Below are 20,548 nucleotides of genomic sequence, written 5' to 3' on the forward strand. Positions count from 1 at the left end.
TGCTTTCTTAACCGCCTGCTGTACCTGCATGCCAACCTTCAATGACTGATGTACCATGACACCCAGGTCTCGTTGCACCTCCCCTTTTCCTAATCTGTCACCATTCAGATAATAGTCTGTCTCTCTGTTTTTACCACCAAAGTGGATAACCTCACATTTATCCACATTATACTTCATCTGCCATACATTTGCCCACTCACCTAACCTATCCAAGTCACTCTACAGCCTCATAGCATCCTCCTCGCAGCTCACACTGCCACCCAACTTAGTGTCATCTGCAAATTTGGAAATACTACATTTAATCCCCTCATCTAAATCATTAATGTACAATGTAAACAGCTGGGGCCCCAGCACAGAACCTTGCGGTACTCCACTAGTCACTGCCTGCCATTCTGAAAAGTACCCATTTACTCCTACTCTTTGCTTCCTGTCTGACAACCAGTTCTCAATCCACGTCAGCACACTACCTCAATCCCATGTGCTTTAACTTTGCACATTAATCTCTTGTGTGGGACCTTGTCGAAAGCCTTCTGAAAGTCCAAATATACCACATCAACTGGTTCTCCCTTGTCCACTCTACTGGAAACATCCTCAAAAAATTCCAGAAGATTTGTCAAGCATGATTTCTCTTTCACAAATCCATGCTGACTTGGACCTATCATGTCACCTCTTTCCAAATGCGCTGCTATGACATCCCTTAATAATTGATTCCATCATTTTACCCACTACTGATGTCAGGCTGACCAGTCTATAATTCCCTGTTTTCTCTCTCCCTCCTTTTTTAAAAGGTGGGGTTACATTGGCTACCCTCCACTCCATAGGAACTGATCCAGAGTCTATGGAATGTTGGAAAATGACTGTCAATGCATCCGCTGTTTCCAAGGCCACCTCCTTAAGTACTCTGGGATGCAGTCCATCAGGCCCTGGGGATTTATCGGCCTTCAATCCCATCAATTTCCCCAACACAATTTCCTGACTAATAAGGATTTCCCTCAGTTCCTCCTTCTTACTAGACCCTCTGACCCCTTTTATATCCAGAAGGTTGTTTGTGTCCTCCTTAGTGAATACCGAACCAAAGTACTTGTTCAATTGGTCTGCCATTTCTTTGTTCCCCATTCTAACTTCCCCTGATTCTGACTGCCGGGGACCTACGTTTGTCTTCACTAACCTTTTTCTCTTTACATATCTATAGAAACTTTTGCAGTCCGTCTTAATGTTCCCTGCAAGCTTCCTCTCGTACTCTATTTTCCCTGCCCTAATCAAACCCTTTGTCCTCCTCTGCTGAGTTCTAAATTTCTCCCAGTCCCCAGGTTCACTGCTATTTCTGGCCAATTTGTATGCCACTTCCTTGGCTTTAATACTATCCCTGATTTCCCTTGATAGCCACGGTTGAGCCACCTTCCCTTTTTTATTTTTACGCCAGACAGGGATGTAAAATTGTTGTAGTTCATCCATGTGGTCTCTAAATGTCTGCCATTGCCCATCCATAATCAATCCCTTAAATATCATTCGCCAATCTATCCTAGCCAATTCACGCCTCATACCTTCAAAGTTACCCTTCTTTAAGTTCTGGACCATGGTCTCTGAATTAACTGTTTCATTCTCCATCCTAATGTAAAATTCCACCATATTATGGTCACTCTTCCCCAAGGGGCCTCGCACAACGAGATTGCTAATTAATCCTCTCTCATTACACAACACCCAGTCTAAAGATCCCATGGCACTATTTTGAAAAAGAGCAGGGGAGTTATCCCTGGTGTCCTGGTCAATATTTATCCCTCAACCAAAGTAACCGAGTTCATTCACACAGGCATGCAACTACATAAAAATGATCCTAGATCTGAAAATAGGTTTTTTTTGAGATGGTTGTTTCAGATCATGTATTGGATGCTTTGTAGGTCCACAAAATAATCCAAATTTTGAGCCCGTGAAGATTGTTTTGGCTTTATATAAGATTTCTGGGCATTGTAAGGCTCACTTCAACATGGAGACATGTTTGCAGGAGCTTGCTGTGCGCAAGTTGGCTGCCGCATTTCCCACATTACAACAGTGACTACATTCCAAAAATACTTCATTGGCTGTAAAGCGCTTTGAGACGTCCGATGGTCATGATAGGCGCTATATAAATCCAAGTTTTTAAAATCTAACTGTATGATGCCATTGCCCGCAGGAGTGGACATGGTGCTGAATTCGTTGGCTGAAGAAAAGCTGCAGGCTAGTCTACGTTGCTTGGCTCGGCATGGTCGCTTCCTCGAGATTGGCAAATATGATCTTTCTAATAACAATCCACTCGGTAAGCATGCTGCAGTAAAAAGCAAGCCTAGTAACTATTTACAGTTAAAACAGTGGTCTCCAAACCGTTACTATTTACATTTTAAATTATTTTAATCTGTGATGAATTGAACCAAAGTGATTTCAATATTTACCTTTTTCCATACAATGTGTTTTTAGTCAATTTTAGACGTCCTTTGTGATGGGCATACATTATTTTCAGGTATGGCTGTGTTCCTCAAGAATATTGCATTCCACGGAATCCTGCTTGATGCCCTGTTTGAGGAAGGAAACAGTGAGTGGGAGGAAGTCTCCAAGCTCCTGAAGGATGGAATACACAGCGGAGTGGTCAAGCCACTGAAGACCACGGTGTTCGAACGTGATGATGTGGAAGCTGCTTTTCGGTTTATGGCACAGGGCAAACACATTGGAAAGGTTGTTCTGAAGGTGAGGTCAAAAAGCATTTGGCCACGTTGCTTTTCGCTTCTGAAGGGCAGTCTAACTCCAGCAAGCTGCCTTCAATTGGGAGGAGAAGCAGATTAGAAACGCTGTTGGTGTGATTTAATAAGAACATAAGAAATAGGAACAGGAGTAGGCCATATGGCCCCTCGAGCCTGCTCCGCCATTTAATATAATCCTAGCTGATCCGATCATGGATTCCGGTCCACTTCCCTGCCCGCTCCCCATAACCCTTTATTTCCTTATTGGTTTAGGAAACTATCTATTTCTGTCTTAAATTTATTCAATGGCCCAGCTTCCACAGCTCTCTGAGGCAGCGAATTCCACAGATTTACATCCTCTGAGAGAAGAAATTCCTCATCTCAGTTTTAAATGGGCGTCCCCTTATTCTAAGATCATGCCCTCCAGTTCTAGTCTCCCCCATCAGTGGAAACATCCTCTCCGCATCCACCTTGTCAAGCCCCCTCATAATCTTATACGTTTCGATAAGATCACCTCTCATTCTTCTGAATTCCAAACCGTAGAGACCCAACCTACTCAACCTATCTCATAAGTCAACCCCCTCATCTCCGGAATCAACCAACTGTACCTTCACTGAACTGCCTCCAAAGCAAGTATATCCTTTCATAAATATGGAAACCAAAACTGCACGCAGTATTCCAGGTGTGGCCTCACCAATACCCTGTATAACTGTAGCAAGACTTCCCTGCTTTTGTACTCCATCCCCTTTGCAATAAAGGCCAAATTTGAAGGGCCATCAGCAAGCACTGCAGCATGCCAAATATTCTGGGCCCGCCTCCGATTGAGTCAGATATTGTGCTCCTGCTAATCGTCCCACCCAACATCTTAGCCAAGAACTGATAACTAATTAGGTGTGGCTTATAGTTAGATAGGGTGTGGAACAAATCTAGGTGCCAAATTTAGAAAGACAGGTTTGTGCAAAAAAATGCCTTAACCTTTTAAGTACTGAACTGTACTTGAGTGTCCTTTGCAGTTTTCAGAGGAACTGTACACACATGCCTCCTGTCATACCTCTAGGAGAAATTAAAAAGTTAAATTTAAGAAATCTATTGCATCTTTGTTTTTTTTTAAAAAACCTCAACATATTGGATCATTATAAAATAATTTGCAATTCATTTGATTCGCATAATGAAAAAAATCAAATTTGGTATAGAATTACTGCTTTGGTCGTCCTAATCTCAGTTTAGATTCTGGTGAACCTAAATAAAGAGCAGAGAGTGTCAAACTGAGCAGTGTTACGGCAGCCAAGATCCAAATATAACACACTGAGCAGTGCAATGGCCTCCTTCCATGGTTCTATGATTTCAATACATCATTTTGCTCTGTATCAGCTGAGCACTCACTACCCACTAACAGTCGGGAGTTGGATCTCAAAGAATATTAAAACTGTTGATGCCTCCTGTGAGATGGGCGGTTTTAAATGCATTTTGACATTAAATAGTTGAGGAGAGAGTTTTATATTTAAAGTTCCACGGCCACCTGAACTTTCATTTAAAAATTCGTCATGAAGGAAATTAACAGGGAAACCTGCAAAATAACTTGCAGCCAATCCACAGGATATCTGACCATGTGAGCATGACCTGTTTTGCAATTTCATGACTACATTGTCAACCTAGGGAACAAAATAAAACAATCGCTTCACAAGATCATTGCGAAACGCCATCAGGCTTGACATTGCTCATGAAGTTGGGCAAGTTGATATCCTTTATCCCATACCTTGTGCCCACCTTCCCAAACTGCTGATAGTACCAACTCCTGAGAGGAATGAAGAAAAACCTGTGGTCAATTTCATAAAGAAGGCGAGAAAATTCCTCCCGACTCCTTCAGGCAAGCCACCTCCGGGAGACACGGCTACCCATGATGCACGACACCCACCCCTCCCCACAAGTACCATTGTTCTTAGGACTGTAGGATTATCCACAAAAAATGAACCTCTCCATCCATCGGCAAGTCACAACTGTCACAGATTTCTTTCTTCACTGCCTGCCAAATATTTATCCATTATCCTCTATAAAAAGATGTACCCTCCTCCGCTTCCAGCCGGCACGGACACGGTGGGCCTAAAATGGCCTCCTTCCGTGCTGTAAATTTCTATGCTTCGGAGGTAGGCTATTCCACTTGTTTACCATTTCTGTGTGAAGAGGGTGATTAAAAGATAAGTCAAAGATTAAGTCAAAAGATAGGTTTTAAGGAAGGTCTTAAATGAGGAGGGAGAGGTGACCGTTATGTTGATTACTATTTATCATACTATGTTTCTTCTGATATTTCACCACTTACTTTCAGGATGATTTGTTTTATTTTCCCAGCTCCCAGTGTCAGTTTCTTCTCTTTTTATAAACGGACACCAGATTTGCCTTCTCAAGCTCATTTAAAAACATTTTTTTTAAATTTGTTCACGGGATGTGGTCATCACTAGCAAGGCCATAATTTATTGGCCATCCCTAATCACCCTTGAGAAGGTGGTGGTGAGCCGTCTTCTTGAACTGCAGTAACGGTTTGGTACAACTGACTGGCTTGCTGGGCCAATTCAGAGGGCAGTTAAGAGTCAATCACATTGCTGTGGGTCTGGAGTCACATATAGGCCAGAACGGGTAAAGGCGGCGGATTTCCTTCTAAAGGACATTGGTGAACTAGATGGGTTTTTTACGACAATACTGTAATTTTATGGTCACCATTCCTGATACTAGCTTTTTTTAATTGCAGATTTATTTAATTAACTGAATTTAAATTCCCCAGCTGCCATGGTGGGATTATGAACTTGCGTTTCTGGATCATTATTTCAGGCCTCTGGATTACCAGTTCAGTAACGTAGCCACTATGCCACCTCACCCCTATAACCTCATGAAACAACTTCTCTATATTTAGCAATTGCCCTCAACGTGACCTACTTAATTTAACATTTCCTTTTGAGTCCATCGGAGCTGGGTGCCTTGCTCTCTCTTCTTTGTGGTCTCACTCTGTCTTTGTGAGAAATTTCCATGTCTATCATCTTCCTCTTTAAGTTGCAACCTTGTATGGGCACAGTCATCTAATAAATTTGTAAATACTGACACAAAAAATATCATTAAAGACATCTGCCGCTCCTTGATTATTAGTTATCATATTTCCCTTGCAAACCCTTCTTGGTCACCCATTTTCCTAAAATATATTGATAAAAATGTTCTCCTTTTTCATATTTTTGTGTAATTGCATTCTCATTACCCTTTTTTTCATCACCTCTTACCTGTGGTTTTATATATACATGTGTATATATATATATTGCTCTTGCTTCCCCTGCTACCCATATAGCTTTCTGACCTTTACTGTGCTTTTTACCTGAACTAATATATTTTTCTGCTGTCCCCAAATTATCAAAGTAATCTGTCAGCACATTTGATTCCCGGTTAATAGGTGCAAGAGTTTCAGCCCTATTGGGCCCACATTTAAAACCTGTGGCCTCGGGGAGATGCGTTTCATTTATCGTTAGCTGGATTGTGAGGTGGGATTGGGAAGAGGGAGAAAGGAGGGAAACCACTCCTGCCCATGTTGCTCTGTGTGCTGACTGATGGTGGTGCAAAGGTGCAAATAATAGTCTCCTCACATCGAAAGAAATGTCTTTGTGTCACTGAACAGGTTCGAGAAGAGGAAGGCAAATCCCCTTCTGCATACACTGAACAGCTCTCCATTGCTGTAGTGCCCCGTACAGCATGTCCAGCAGCAAAGACTTATATCATCACAGGCGGTCTGGGAGGTTTTGGTTTGGAGCTGGCAAACTGGTTGATCGAGAGAGGTGCTCAGAAACTGGTGCTGACATCCCGATCTGGAATACGCAGTGGTAAGTTTAGTTAGCAAACCTGCTGCTGATTATGGGATCTTACTGTGTGTAATATTGCCTACATAATAAATCACAGTTACTTCCAAGTAGTTCATTGTATGCAGCACTTAAGATGCCATATAAATTCAAGTCTGTCTGTCAAATGTGTGTGTCTGTGTGTGAGAGTGTGCGAGCTCGATGGCATCGACTGTTCCTGTTTCCTGTTTTTGTTTAACATTTCATAGCATTGCCAATTGGCTAAAAACAATTCTTAAATCTTTTGGTCGCTTTGTAATTCAGATTGAGGGTGAGGAAGTAGTGTCTCAAACGAGCGTACTATGCTCAAACAAAGGGGACTGCAGTGGGATGAGGGCCAAGTTGGCTAAAGTAGACTGGGAACACAGACTAAACGGTGGCACAATTGAGGAACAGTGGAGGACTTTTAAGGAGCTCTTTCATAGTGCTCAACAAAAATATATTCCAGTGAAAAAGAAGGGCGGTAAGAGAAAGGATAACCAGCCGTGGATAACCAAGGAAATAAAGGAGAGTATCAAATTAAAAACCAATGCATATAAGGTGGCCAAGGTTGGTGGGAAACTAGAAGATTGGGAAAATTTTAAAAGACAGCAAAGAATGACTAAGAAAGCAATAAAGAACGGAAAGATAGATTACGAAAGTAAACTTGCGCAAAACATAAAAACAGATAGTAAAAGCTTTTACCGATATATAAAATGGAAAAGAGTGACTAAAGTAAATGTTGGTCCCTTAGAAGATGAGAAGGGGGATTTAATAATGGGAAATGTGGAAATGGCTGAGATCTTAAACAATTATTTTCCTTCGGTCTTCACAGTGGAAGACACAAAAACCATGCCAAAAATTGCTGGTCACAGGAATGTGGGAAGGGAGGACCTTGAGACAATCACTATCACTGGGTGGGTAGTGCTGGACACCCTAATGGGACTCAAGGTAGACAAGTCCCCTGGTCCTGATGAAATGTATCCCAGGGTATTAAAAGAGATGGCGGAAGTTATAGCAGATGCATTCGTTATAATCTACCAAAATTCTCTGGACTCTGGGGAGGTACCAGCGGATTGGAAAGCAGCTAATGTAACTCCTCTGTTTAAAAAAGGGGGCAGACAAAAGGCAGGTAACTATAGGCCGGTTAGTTTAACATCTGTAGTGGGGAAAATGCTTGAAGCTATCATTAAGGAAGAAATAGTGGGACATCTAGATAGGAATAGTGCAATCAAGCAGACACAACATGGATTAATGAAGGGGAAATCATGTTTAATTTACTGGAATTCTTTGAGGATATAACGAGCATGGTGGATCGAGGTGTACCGATGGATGTGGTGTATTTAGATTTTCAAAAGGCATTCGGTAAGGTGCCACACAAAAGGTTACTGCAGAAGATAAAGGTACGCGGAGTCAGAGGAAATGTATTAGCATGGATCGAGAATTGGCTGGCTAACAGAAAGCAGAGAGTCGGAATAAATGGGTCCTTTTTCGGGTTGGAAATCGGTGGTTAGTGGTGTGCCACAGGGATCGGTGCTGGGACCACAACTGTTTACAATATACATAGATGACCTGGAAGAGGGGACGGACTGTAGTGTAACAAAATTTGCAGATGACACAAAGATTAGTGGGAAAGCGGGTTGTGTAGAGGACACAGAGAGGCTGCAAAGAGATTTAGATAGCTTAAGCGAATGGGCTAAGGTTTGGCAGATGGAATACAATGTCGGAAAATGTGAGGTTATCCACCTTGGGGGAAAAAAAACACAGTAAAAGGGAATATTATTTGAATGGGGAGAAATTACAACATGCTGCGGTGCAGAGGGACCTGGGGATCCTTGTGCATGAATCCCAAAAAGTTAGTTTGCAGGTGCAGCAGGTAATCAGGAAGGCGAATGGAATGTTGGCCTTCATTGCGAGAGGGATGGAATACAAAAGCAGGGAGGTCCTGCTGCAACTGTACAGGGTATTGGTGAGGCCGCACCTGGAGTACTGTGTGCAGTTTTGGTCACCTTACTTAAGGAAGGATATACTAGCTTTGGAGGGGGTACAGAGACGATTCACGAGGCTGATTCCGGAGATGAGGGGGTTACCTTATGATGATAGATTGAGTAGACTGGGTCTTTACTCGTTGGAGTTCAGAAGGATGAGGGGTAATCTTATAGAAACATTTAAAATTAATGAAAGGGATAGACAAGATAGAGGTAGAGAGGTTGTTTCCACTGGTCGGGGAGACTAGAACTAGGGGGCACAGCCTCAAAATACAGGGGAGTCAATTTAAAACCGAGTTGAGAAGGAATTTCTTCTCCCAGAGGGTTGTGAATCTGTGGAATTCTCTGCCCAAGGAAGCAGTTGAGGCTAGCTCATTGAATGTATTCAAATCACAGATAGATAGATTTTTAACCAATAAGGGAATTAAGGGTTGTGGGGAGCGGGCGGGTAAGTGGAGCTGAGTCCACGGCCAGATCAGCCATGATCTTGTTGAATGGCGGAGCAGGCTCGAGGGGTTAGATGGCCTACTCCTGTTCCTAATTCTTATGTTCTTATTAAAGATCCAATTTAACAAAAGTTAATTCCTGCCTTTACGCTACATTTTTGAAAAAGATCTTTACTTGCTTTGACCAGTGTTAAGCATTCAGTGTAAAATGATTGTAGTGTTACTGGAATTCTAAGTGTGGCTTCAGTTTTCTATTAGGTAGAAAATAATTTCGATTGAGTGTTATCTTTACAGCTAAAGCACACAAACAATTGCCATAATCTGTGATGCCTGACTGAACATCTTGGGAGTAATGCTGTGCATCATATTTCCGAATGTGTCCCATATTGTAACTGTGTAAAGTCACTTCTCCTGTTGAACACAGAAAATTTGTTGCCGTTAATGACACATTGAATTTGGTACTCATCCATGTATTCACCTGAACGGGAGCTTTAAAGAGCTTTTTTAAGCTCTGTCACCCAAAAACTTTGGGGAAGTTGTTGAAACTTGACTGTACTGCAATTCTCAGCAGTTGTTGAATCGGGTTTATTTAACGTCTGCACTGCCTCTCTTGACAGATAGATTGTTTGTAACTGAAGAATATTTCCTGCTCTGTTACAGGGTACCAGGCTAAGCGGGTACGTAAGTGGAGGGAAATGGGCATAGAAGTCCTCATCTCCACCAGTGATGTTTGTTCTTTAGAGGGCACGCAACGTCTCATTGCAGAGGCCTCTGGTCTTGGCCCTGTGGGTGGCATCTTCCACCTGGCCATGGTGAGTTCAGAATATAGCATTGTGCTAATATTCAAACAGGTCACTGTTGCATATGTTAATAAGACTTGCTTTCAGGAATTAAATTCCATGGATACAAAGGCCTGAGTTTATATATATATATTTTTTAATTTTGGCCACTGACGATGCTTGTGCTGGCTTTTTCATGCACTGCGTTATTATACTGAGTACTGTAGTAATATTTTCCACCCTCTGCTACCATGGATGTGAATATTTGCACCACTGTGACCATCCAAACAACAACTACTTGTATTTATATAGCGCCTTTAACGTAGTGAAACATCCCAAGGCGCTTCACAGGAACATTAAAAGACACAAAATTTAACACCAAGCCATAGATGGAATGATAGAAATTTACAGCACGGAAGGAGGCCATTTCGGCCCATCGTATCCGCGCCGGCTGACCAAGAGCTATCCAGCTGAATCTCACTTTCCAGCTCTTGGTCCGTAGCCCTGTAGACTACGGCACTTTAAGTGCACATCCCAGTATCTTTTAAATGTGGTGAGGGTTTCTGCCTCAGGCAGTGAGTTCCAGACCCCCACCACCCTCTGGGTGAAGAAATGTCCCCTCATATCTCCTCTCAACCTCCCCCCAATTACTTTAAATCTATGCCCCCTGGTTGTTGACCCCTCTGCTAAGGGAAACAGATCCTTCCTATCCACTCTATCCAGGCCCCTCATAATTTTATACACCTCAATTAGGTCTCCCTTAAGCCTCCTCTGCTCCAAAGAAAACAGACCCAGCATCTCCAATCTTTCCTCATAGCCAAAATTCTCCAGTCCAGGCAACATTCTTGTAAATCTCTGCACCCTTTCCAGTGCAATTACATCGTTCCTGTAATGTGGTGACCAGAACTGCACACAGTACTCCACCTGTGGCATAACCAGTGTTTTATATAATTCAAGCATAACTTCCTTGTATTCTATGCCTTGACTTATAAAGGCAAGTATTGCAATATGTCTTCTTAACCACCTTATCTACCTGGCCTGCTACCTTCCAGGATCTGTGGACCTGCACTCCAAGGTCCCTTTGTTCCATTACACTTTTCAGTTTTGTACCATTTAATGTGTATTCCCTTGCCTTGTTAGACCTCCCCAATTATGTCACACTTATCCGAATTGAATTTGCCACTGTTCTGTCCACCTGACCAGTACATTGATATCTTCCTGCAGTCCGCAGCTTTCTTCTTCATTATCAACCACACAGCGTATCTTAGTGTCTTCTACAAACTTCTTAATCATACCCCCAACATTCATCCAAGTTATTGATATATACTACAAAAAGCAAGGGACCCCAGCACTGAGCCCTGCAGAACCTCACTGATACAGCCTTCCAGTCACAAAAACACCCATCGACCATTACCCTTTGCATCCTGCCTCTGAGCCAATTTTGAATCCAACTTGCCACTTTGCCTTGGATTCCATGGGCTATTACTTTCGTGACTAGTCTGCCATGTGCCATGTGGGACCTTATCAAAAGCTTTGCTAAAATCCATATACTCTACATCATACACTTTGGCCTCATCGACCCTCCTGGTTACCTCCTCGAAAAATTCAATCAAGTTAGTCAGACATGACCTTCCCTTGACAAATCCGTGCTGACTGTCCTTGATTAATCCATGACTTTCCAAATGAAGATTTATCCTGTCCCTCAGGATTTTTTTCAGTAATTTTCCCACCATCGAAGTTAGGCTGACTGGCCTCTAATTACTCGGTCTATCCCTTTCTCCCTTTTTAAACAAAGGTACAACATTAGCAGTCCTCTGGCATCGCACCAGTAGCCAGAGAGGTTTGGAAAATGATGGTCAGAGCCGCTGCTATTTCCTCTTGCTTCTCAACAGCCTGGGATACATTTCATCCGAGCCTGGGGATTTATACACTTTCAAAGCTGCTAAACCCCTTAATACTTCCTCTCTCACTATATTTATCTCATCTAATATTTCACACTCCTCTTCCCTCAAGTCTGCATCACCCCTCTCTTTTGTGAAAACGGATGCAAAGTGTTCATTAAGAATCATACCCACGTCTTCCGCCTCCACACACACATTTCCTTTATGGTCTCTAATAGGCCCCACTCTTTCTCTAGTTATCCTCTTGCTCTTAATGTATTTATAAAACATCTTTGGGTTTTCCCTGATTTAACTTGCCAACATGTTTTCATGCTCTCTCTTTGCTTTCCTGATATCTTTTTTAATTGCACCTCTGCATTTCTTATAATCCTCTAGAGTTTCTGCAGTGTTGAGTTCCTGGTATCTGTCATAAGCCTCCCTTTTTTTTCTTACCCTGTATGTCCCTTGACATCCAGGGGGCTCCTAATTTGTTAGCCCCACCCTTTTTTTTTTAAAGGGAACATACTTGCTCTGTACCCTCAGGATCTCCTCCTTGAATGCCTCCCGCTGTTCTGACACTGATTTACCATCAAGTAGCCATTTCCAGTCCACTTTGGCCAAATCTCATCTCCGCTCAGCAAAATTGGCTTACTCCACTTGAGAACTTTTATTCCTTGTCCCCCTTTGTCCTTTTCCATTACTATGCAAGGAGAAATTGAGGCAAGTAACCAAAAGCTTGGTCAAAGAGGTAGGTTTTAAGGAGCGCCTTAGAGGTAGAGAGGTTGAGTGGTTTAGGGAGAGAGTTCCAGAGATTTGGGCCTAGGCAATGGAAGGCACAGCCACCAATGGTTGAGTGATTATAATCAGGGATGCGCAAGAAACCAGAATTAGAGGACAGACATCGTGGGCGGTGGTGGGGGGGGGGGGGGCGTGAGGGATTGTGGGGCTGGAGGCGATTGAAGAGGGAGTCGAGCCTGGGAGAGTAGGAAGGACGAAGAGTAATGAAGAGTTGGGGTGGGAATTTGTGAGGGAAGAGTATCCGAGAACAGAGAGATGAAAGGAGGCATGACAACTGGAGAGTGTTGTCAGGGAGGGATAGAGAGAAAAAGAAAAGGGAGAGAAAACGTGGAAAAAGAAATTAACTTCTGTGGTCCGGAGCAGCAGTCAAAGTGTGCACGCGAATGGACACGGGAAAAGCTCAGGTTGCATAGGCCTGGTTAATGGGATATATATTTCCTGATAGCAGGGAATAGGTTGGAGACAGTATATTGGATGCGATCAGAGTACGGTATCATGTGAAGGTGCTTCCTGAAAGGTTTCCACTTTTAGCTGGATTTATCTGTGATCTGAGAGAGGAAACAAATCCTGGGAATAAAATCCAGGTCCTTCATGTCTTGTCACCCCACAACATTCTTTCAAAAGCACTTTGCAAACTTTTCCATTCGCCAAAGGTTAGCCACTTACCTTATTCTATGATTCAGGTGGCTATCTTTCAAGACTAGCGCTAAATATCACTTGCAAAATTCCCTGCATATTATAATCTAGTTTAGAATATTACAATCTGAGTGCGGCCACTCTTCACGGACACAGATCCTAATTGGGAAAAAGATCTGAAGTGAATCCTGCTCTTTCAAATTCCAATACCGGCATTTGAATTCAGATCAGATTGATTAAGTTCTGTAATCGCTGCTGGTGAGTGGATTGTTCACATGTTAGCACACTGCCCTGTTAGCCCACAAGACTGTCAGATTTGCTGCAATCTCATTTAGGTTTTTTTTTTCTACAGGTTTTAAGAGATGGCCTGTTGGAGAACCAGACTCCTGACCTCTTCAAGGACGTTAATCAGCCCAAGTACAATGGCACAATTCATCTGGACAGGCAAGTAAACAGTGAAGATCTTTGGAATGTAGTTCAAATTATTACAGCAGGTTTTTTTTAAAAACAGTTCTCTATATTATGGGCAACAAGTTTGAGTTCCCTTTTGAACATCTGATTGCCTCTGTCATTCCATGTTACCTTCTTGTGATCCAATTGGCCCATGAAGATCTGTGAGCAAAACTATTACTGTTCCACCAATTTGATTGGTCGGAGGGATTAATGTGACCTAATGCTTATTGATTCTTTTATGATCCAAGGACCACGTGAGTGATCAGGGTGGATACACACTAGATTTCATTTTTTTTTCTTTGAATAGTGAAGGCAGCTCTTCCCAGTCCTGCTCCTCCCTCCACGTCACTAGGCTCGGACCACAGGTTCCCCCCACCCCCCACCTGCCCTCAGGCCACTGGGGTAGCTAGTCTCACATTGCTTGGCCACCATAGTCTATAGAACTTGTCTCAGGCCATCTCTTACAAGCTTCAAAGAGTTAAATTTTTTATTTTAAGATTTTATCATACCAAAAAATGTAATATACAAACTATAAGTCAAAAAGAGACAATAACAGCTGTAGTTGAGTATTGCATGTCAATGAATTTGAAAACTTCAGAAAAGCCAAATCATTTTAAAACCCATTGTTTGTACAATAGCATTCATTCTAATCAGCAATCCTTCTTCGAGATACTATTGTATGATTAAACTGTACAGAGAGCCTGATTAACAGCTGTACTATTTTAATGCCTGCTTTAACTTTTAAAATTGATTTTCATGCCGGTTTAATGCAGCCAGTAAGACTTTGTTACAATTCTCTTCTTTAGGGTCAGTCGGGAGAAATGCCCAGCACTGGATTACTTTGTTGCCTACTCGTCTGTGAGCTGCGGCTATGGTGTTGCTGGCCAGAGTAACTATGGTTTTGCCAATTCTGCCATGGAACGAATCTGTGAGCAGAGATGCCGTGATGGACTGGCAGGTACGTGGTATAAAACAGGAGCAAATCCGTCCGGCATTCCTTTCAGAACTTTTCCTAAATCCAAAAGAAATTGAAGTTAGTTGGTTCAAGATTAGTACCCTGCCTGATGTACCAAATATTAAATATTGTTGCCAAAATAATGCCGTTATTAATGTGTAAATCGTCCAGCAACTTGAGGCGAGAAAGCGTTGCCCTGTGAATTGTGAATTGCCGCAAGTTGCTGGATGATTTCCGCCGCTCCGCTGTTAGCCTCGCAGAACAGCAGCGTACCCTCAAACTCCCCGTGAGCTTCATGAAGTTGCTACATTTGCGCATTAAGTGCTCATTGAACTAACTGCAGAACGTTAGGGCTAGTACTGAACAGCGCAAGTACATTTTTTATAAGATTTATTGAAATGGCAATTAATCTCTCCAGCCCAGAAAGGGAACAATTTCATCCATGGAGTCTCAGTCCTACAAGTAGTAAATTGTTAAGAGATTTTTTTGAATTATAAATTTTTAAGATTTTCTTACTTTTCCTTTTTGTGTCTCTTTTTTCCTCTCTCAATCCAATCTATCGTTCCCTCTATTTCTCTTTCTGTACCTGATTTGATTCACCCTCCTTTCTCCATCATTCCTGTTTCTTTCTCGATCCTTAAATCGTATTGGTTAAGGAGATCAAATTGGTCAGGGTAGCCTTGAGGAGGAGTTCATAGAGTGTATAAGGGAAGGGTTCCTTGAGCAGTATGTAACGGAATCAACCAGGGGGCAGGCTATCTTAGATCTGGTCCTGTGTAATGAGACAGGATTAATAAACAATCTCCTAATAAAGGATCCCCTCGGAATGAGTGATCATAGCATGACTGAATTTCAAATTCAGATGGAGGGTGAGAAAGTTGGATCTCTAACCAGCGTACTAAGCTTAAATAAAGGAGACCACGAAGGTATGAGGGCGGAGTTGGCTAAAGTGGACAAGGAAAATAGATTAAAGTGTAGGACAGTTGATGAACAGTGGTGTACATTTGAGGGGATATTTCACAACTCTCAAGAAAAATCTATTGCAGTGAGGAGGAAAGTGTGTAAGAGAAAAGATAGCCATCCGTGGCTAGCTAAAGAAATAAAGGATGGTATCCAATTTAAAAACAAGGGCATACAAAGTGGCCAAAACTAGTGGGAGGACAGAAGATTGGGAAGCTTTTAAAAGCCAGCAAAGAATGACTAAAAAAAAAATGATTAAGAAAGGGAAGATAGACTATGAAAGTAAACTAGCACAAAATATAAAAACAGATAGCAAGAGTTTCTATAGGTATATAAAAAGGAAAAGGATGGCTAAAGTAAATGTTGGTCCCTTAGAGGACGAGATCGGGGAATTAGTAATGGGGAACATGGAGATGGCAGAAACTCTGAACAAATATTTTGTATCAGTCTTTACGGTAGAGGACACTAACAATATTCCAACAGTGGATAGTCAAGGAGCTATAGGGGGGGGGAAGAACTTAACACAATCACAATCACTAAGGAGGTGGTACTCAGTAAGATAATGGGACTAAAGGCAGATACATCCCCTGGACCTGATGGCTTGCATCCTAGAGTCTTGAGAGAAGTAGCGGCAGGGATTATGGATGCATTGGTTGTAATTTACCAAAATTCCCTGGATTCTGGGGAGGTCCCAGCAGATTGGAAAACCGCAAATGTAATGCCACTATTTAAAAAAGGAGGCAGACAAAAAGCAGGAAACTATAGACCAGTTAGCCTAACATCTGTGGTTGGGAAAATGTTATCCATTATTAAAGAAGCAGTAGCTGGACATTTGGAAAAGCAAAATTCGGTCAGGCAGAGCCAACATGAATTTATGAAGGGGAAGTCAAGTTTGACAAATTTGCTGGAATTCTTTGAGGATGTAATGAACAGGGTGGATAAAGGGGAACCAGTGGATGTGGTGTATTTGGACTTCCAGAAGGCATTTGACAAGGTGCCACATAAAAGGTTACTGCACAAGATAAAAGTTCACGGGGTTGGGGGGTAATATATTAGCAGGAATAGAGGATTGGCTAACGACAGAAAACAGAGAGTCGGGATAAATGGTTCATTCTCTGGTTGGTAATCAGTAACTAGTGGGATGCCGCAGGGATCAGTGCTATGACCCCAACTATTTACAATCTATATTAACGACTTGGAAGAAGGGACTGAGTGTAACGTAGTCAAGTTTGCTGACAATACAAAGATGGGAGGAAAAGCAATGTGTGAGGAGGACACAAAAAACCTGCAAAAGGACATAGACAGGCTAAGTGAGTGGGCAAAAATTTGGCAGATGGCGTATAATGTTGGAAAGTGTGAGGTCATGCACTTTGGCGGAAAAAAAATCAAAGAGCAGGTTATTATTTAAATAGAAAAAGATTGCAAAGTGCCGCAGTACAACGGGATCTGGGGGTACTTGTGCATGAAACACAAAAGGATAGTATGCAGGTACAGCAAGTGATCAGGAAGGACAATGGAATCTTGGCCTTTATTGCAAAGGGGATGGCGTATAAAAGCAGGAAAGTCTTGCTACAGCTATATAGGGTGAGGCCACACCTGGAATACTGCGTGCAGTTTTGGTTTCCATATTTATGAAAGGATATATTTGCTTTGGAGGCAGTTCACAGAAGGTTCACAAGGTTGATTCTGGAGATGAGGGGGTTGATTTAGGAGGAAAGGTTGAGTAGGTTGTGCCTCTACTCATTGGAATTCAGAAGAATGAGAGGTGATCTTATCGAAACGTATAAGATTATGAGGGGGCTTGACAAGGTGGATGCAGAGAGGATGTTTCCACTGATGGGGGAGACCAGAACTAGAGGGCATGATCTTAGAATAAGGGGCTGTCCATTTAAAACTGGGATGAGGAGAAATTTCTTATGAGGATTGGAATTTGCTGCCTCAGTGAGCTGTGGAAGCTGGGACATTGAATAAATTTAAGACAGAAATAGACAGTTTCTTAAATGATAAGGGGTTATGGGGAGCGGGCAGGGAAGTGGAGCTGAGTCTATGATCAGATCAGCCATGATCTTATTCAATGGTGGAGCAGGCTCGAGGGGCAGTATGGCCTACTCCTGTTCCTATTTCTTATGTTCTTATAAACTGTTGGTCCCATTGTTCACCAAGGTCCCAGATGCCACATTGCCCTCGCCAGATTATTAACTGCTCACACTTCCAGCAACTCGCAAGGCAAAAACGTTTGGAGCTGAAGAGTAAGGGAAGAATTGTAACTAACTGGGTATGCCACGAGATGTACTGCTCCAGCAAATTCTGGACCATTATGTTCTCCCTTCATGACTCTGTGCAATCTCCCATCCTGGACTCACTCATCATTTCCCCCCCCCCCTCAAAAAAAAATCCTTACTCTCTTCTATTAAGTTTCAGTAATTCATATTACATTATTTATGTTTTTGAAATTGGCAGTTGTCTATCAAACTTTGACATCCAGTCGCTATCGAGAGAGCAGGATATCAATCAATTTAATGTGAGGCCATGTTATTATTGTGAAGGAATATTCTCATCATTCATGTACTATCCAGTTTTCACCCGCTGATGGGAGGCCTTGGGAGTGAATTTCCTCGCTGTTTCCGTTGTATTAGCGGTATATAAATGGGGCAATAACATTTTTGTGGCAAGAAAATTGGGCTGAAGACCGAACTAAATGATGGATATAGCATCATAATAGTGAAAAAAACACAGGACTCCTCAGTGACTGCTCTAAGGTGCATCAGAAGCCACCTCATCCCTCAAGTTTTCTCCTTTGTGTAACGCAGTCTACCTGTGACACCACTGCCTTATCTCCTCCCCTACGTTCCAGGAAAGGGACATTCCCTCAATCTACTACCACCCTACAACATGGCGACACATTAGCCCTCTTTGCCCCTATAGCAGCGTGCCAATAATCATCATTTGAGTGAATAAATTGCCACCAAATAACTGCACCCTTTCCTGTAATTAAAAGGAAATGCTGGAAATCTGAAATAAAAACTGAAAATGCACAGTGCAAATGCATGATCATTTGTAAATTGGGGCTAATGTTTCTGGATCTAACCTCATTAGAACTCAAATATTTGAGGTTTGGAATGAAGAGAAATAATGAGTTAAGTACCCTATTGAGTTCTGAGCATTCAACTGGAAGCACTCTAAAGCAGTAGAAATTGGTAGTTCCTTTATGGTAATCACCTCAGCGAAGAAATTGAAAAGAACAAAAGATTGTGAAAATATCTAAGAATGTTTCTGTAATTTACAAAGATTATCTTTGATCTGTGTCTTAGGCCTAGCCATACAGTGGGGTGCCATTGGCGATGTGGGTGTTATCTTGGAGACCATGGGTGATAATGACACTGTAATCGGTGGAACTTTGCCTCAGAAAATCAGCTCCTGTTTAGAGGTTCTGGACCAGTTCCTGAATCAGTCCCATCCAGTGATGTGCAGTTTCGTCCTTGCTCAGAAGAAAGTAGTTATCAAGACTGATGGCAGTGGCCAGCGGGACCTCATCGCAGCTGTTGCCAACATACTCGGTAAGCTTTATTGATGAAAGATACGTTGTAGAATGTTTTGCATGGATGCACATCGCTATTGCTCTGCCCTATGAGAGTGAACATTAACAATTTTAGGTTTTTGTATAAAAATGTAAGACCTGTTGCTATCTGTCCAACATTAAGTGGCTAATTTTAACACCGCATGGTTTAAAAATAAATACTCACCAAGTGAATACAGTTCTCTTACTTCGCAAAACAATCTGTGTGTCTCCACGTCATAACTGTGATTTGCTTACACAACAATACAACTGATTAAAATGGTTTCTAGAGTTAAGGATTTGAGCAGTAACCTGCAGAACTCATTAAATGTGCAAACAATACAGCAAGAACATTGCTGCTATTTGAATACTGAATAAAGTTACAAATTAAGGATTAGTTAGCAGCAGTCAGCTGTTTTCATATTGCAGCATGTAGGAGATAACTAGATTCCATGTCCTCATGATTTAGTTTACACAGTTTTGCAAAAATTCTAAATTAAAATAGGCGTCACACTTTCTTGTATTTTGTTTTTTTTGTGATTTTACAATTAAAATATTTGTAAATTCAAACAGTACAAAGCATTTGTAATGGTTTCTCATAAAGGTTGGTTAGGTGTGATGCAACAAGAAGCAATTTTCAAAAAGTGTTCTCGCCCATTTCTCCATCTTGTTTCCAAGGTACTGGGGGTAAAATTCAACTTTGACCCGGGCACAAAACAGGCGGCAGTGGGATCAGCTGCCCGTTATAGACCTGTCCAATTGTCTTTTCCATTGACTTTGAGGAAAATCGGGCCTACAACCTTCGGCCGATCCACTGCCGCCTGTTTTGCACCCAGCAGAAGTTGGATTTTGCCCCCCCTGTTGACTCCTTGTTTTGGGATATGGTTCCCTGTGCATCAGTTGTGTTCTACAGGCTTTATTCATGTAGAAGCCTTTATTATAAGTCTTGGCAGGACATTGAACTCTGGAGGCAATCACAGTCAAATTCTCTCCTCCCCTCAACCAAACGGGTGCATTTCTGGCAGGGTCTTTGGTGAGTGATTAGGAGCGACAATCCTGGCTGTTGATTCTTCCCTAAAGCAGTGATGCTGAGACCGGTTGTAGTGCCCCTGTTCTACACCTTCCCCCTCCCACCCCCCCAGCTATAATCAACTACCTCAGCACAGACTGCAGATTAATTCTAGGACCTTCCTGATCTGTACTGGTTGGATAAACCCACTGACTCATCCGGAGAATTTGACAGGAAGCTTTAAATGTAAATGGTGTAAGGTTTTGTTCAGACCCGGCAGAAGAATTGACAGTGAGGCTACCACATTGCAACAAGTAGGGACAATTTATTAAGTGTGACCCTATAAAAGCTTAACAAAATAGAGGCAGTAATTAATGGGCCCCGACAGGTCCTGACTTGCCTTCAGTCACGTCCCCGTCACTGCGTCCTCTCTTGCTTGTAGTTTTGTCGTCTCTGCTATGACAATCCACGTTCGGCTTGCCCTTGTTATACTGTCCCAAGTCCATAATCTGCTCGGGCATGAGCCCTT

General features: G+C 42.2%; 1 protein-coding gene across 1 annotated transcript in view; it reads left to right on the top strand.

Moving 5' to 3' along the window:
* The window catches only part of fasn (fatty acid synthase), a 103,008-nt gene that overhangs the window by 69,503 nt on the left and 12,957 nt on the right, over positions 1-20,548 (top strand). The window contains exons 31-37 of the mRNA XM_070857666.1: positions 2,171-2,293; positions 2,495-2,718; positions 6,364-6,565; positions 9,654-9,805; positions 13,439-13,530; positions 14,346-14,497; positions 18,766-19,011. Of these exons, the coding sequence (XP_070713767.1) occupies positions 2,171-2,293; positions 2,495-2,718; positions 6,364-6,565; positions 9,654-9,805; positions 13,439-13,530; positions 14,346-14,497; positions 18,766-19,011 (1,191 nt within the window). The remainder of the gene's footprint in view (positions 1-2,170; positions 2,294-2,494; positions 2,719-6,363; positions 6,566-9,653; positions 9,806-13,438; positions 13,531-14,345; positions 14,498-18,765; positions 19,012-20,548) is intronic.

This window comes from Pristiophorus japonicus, chromosome 16, assembly GCF_044704955.1.
Source record: "Pristiophorus japonicus isolate sPriJap1 chromosome 16, sPriJap1.hap1, whole genome shotgun sequence".
NCBI classification, from domain to species: Eukaryota; Metazoa; Chordata; class Chondrichthyes; family Pristiophoridae; genus Pristiophorus; species Pristiophorus japonicus.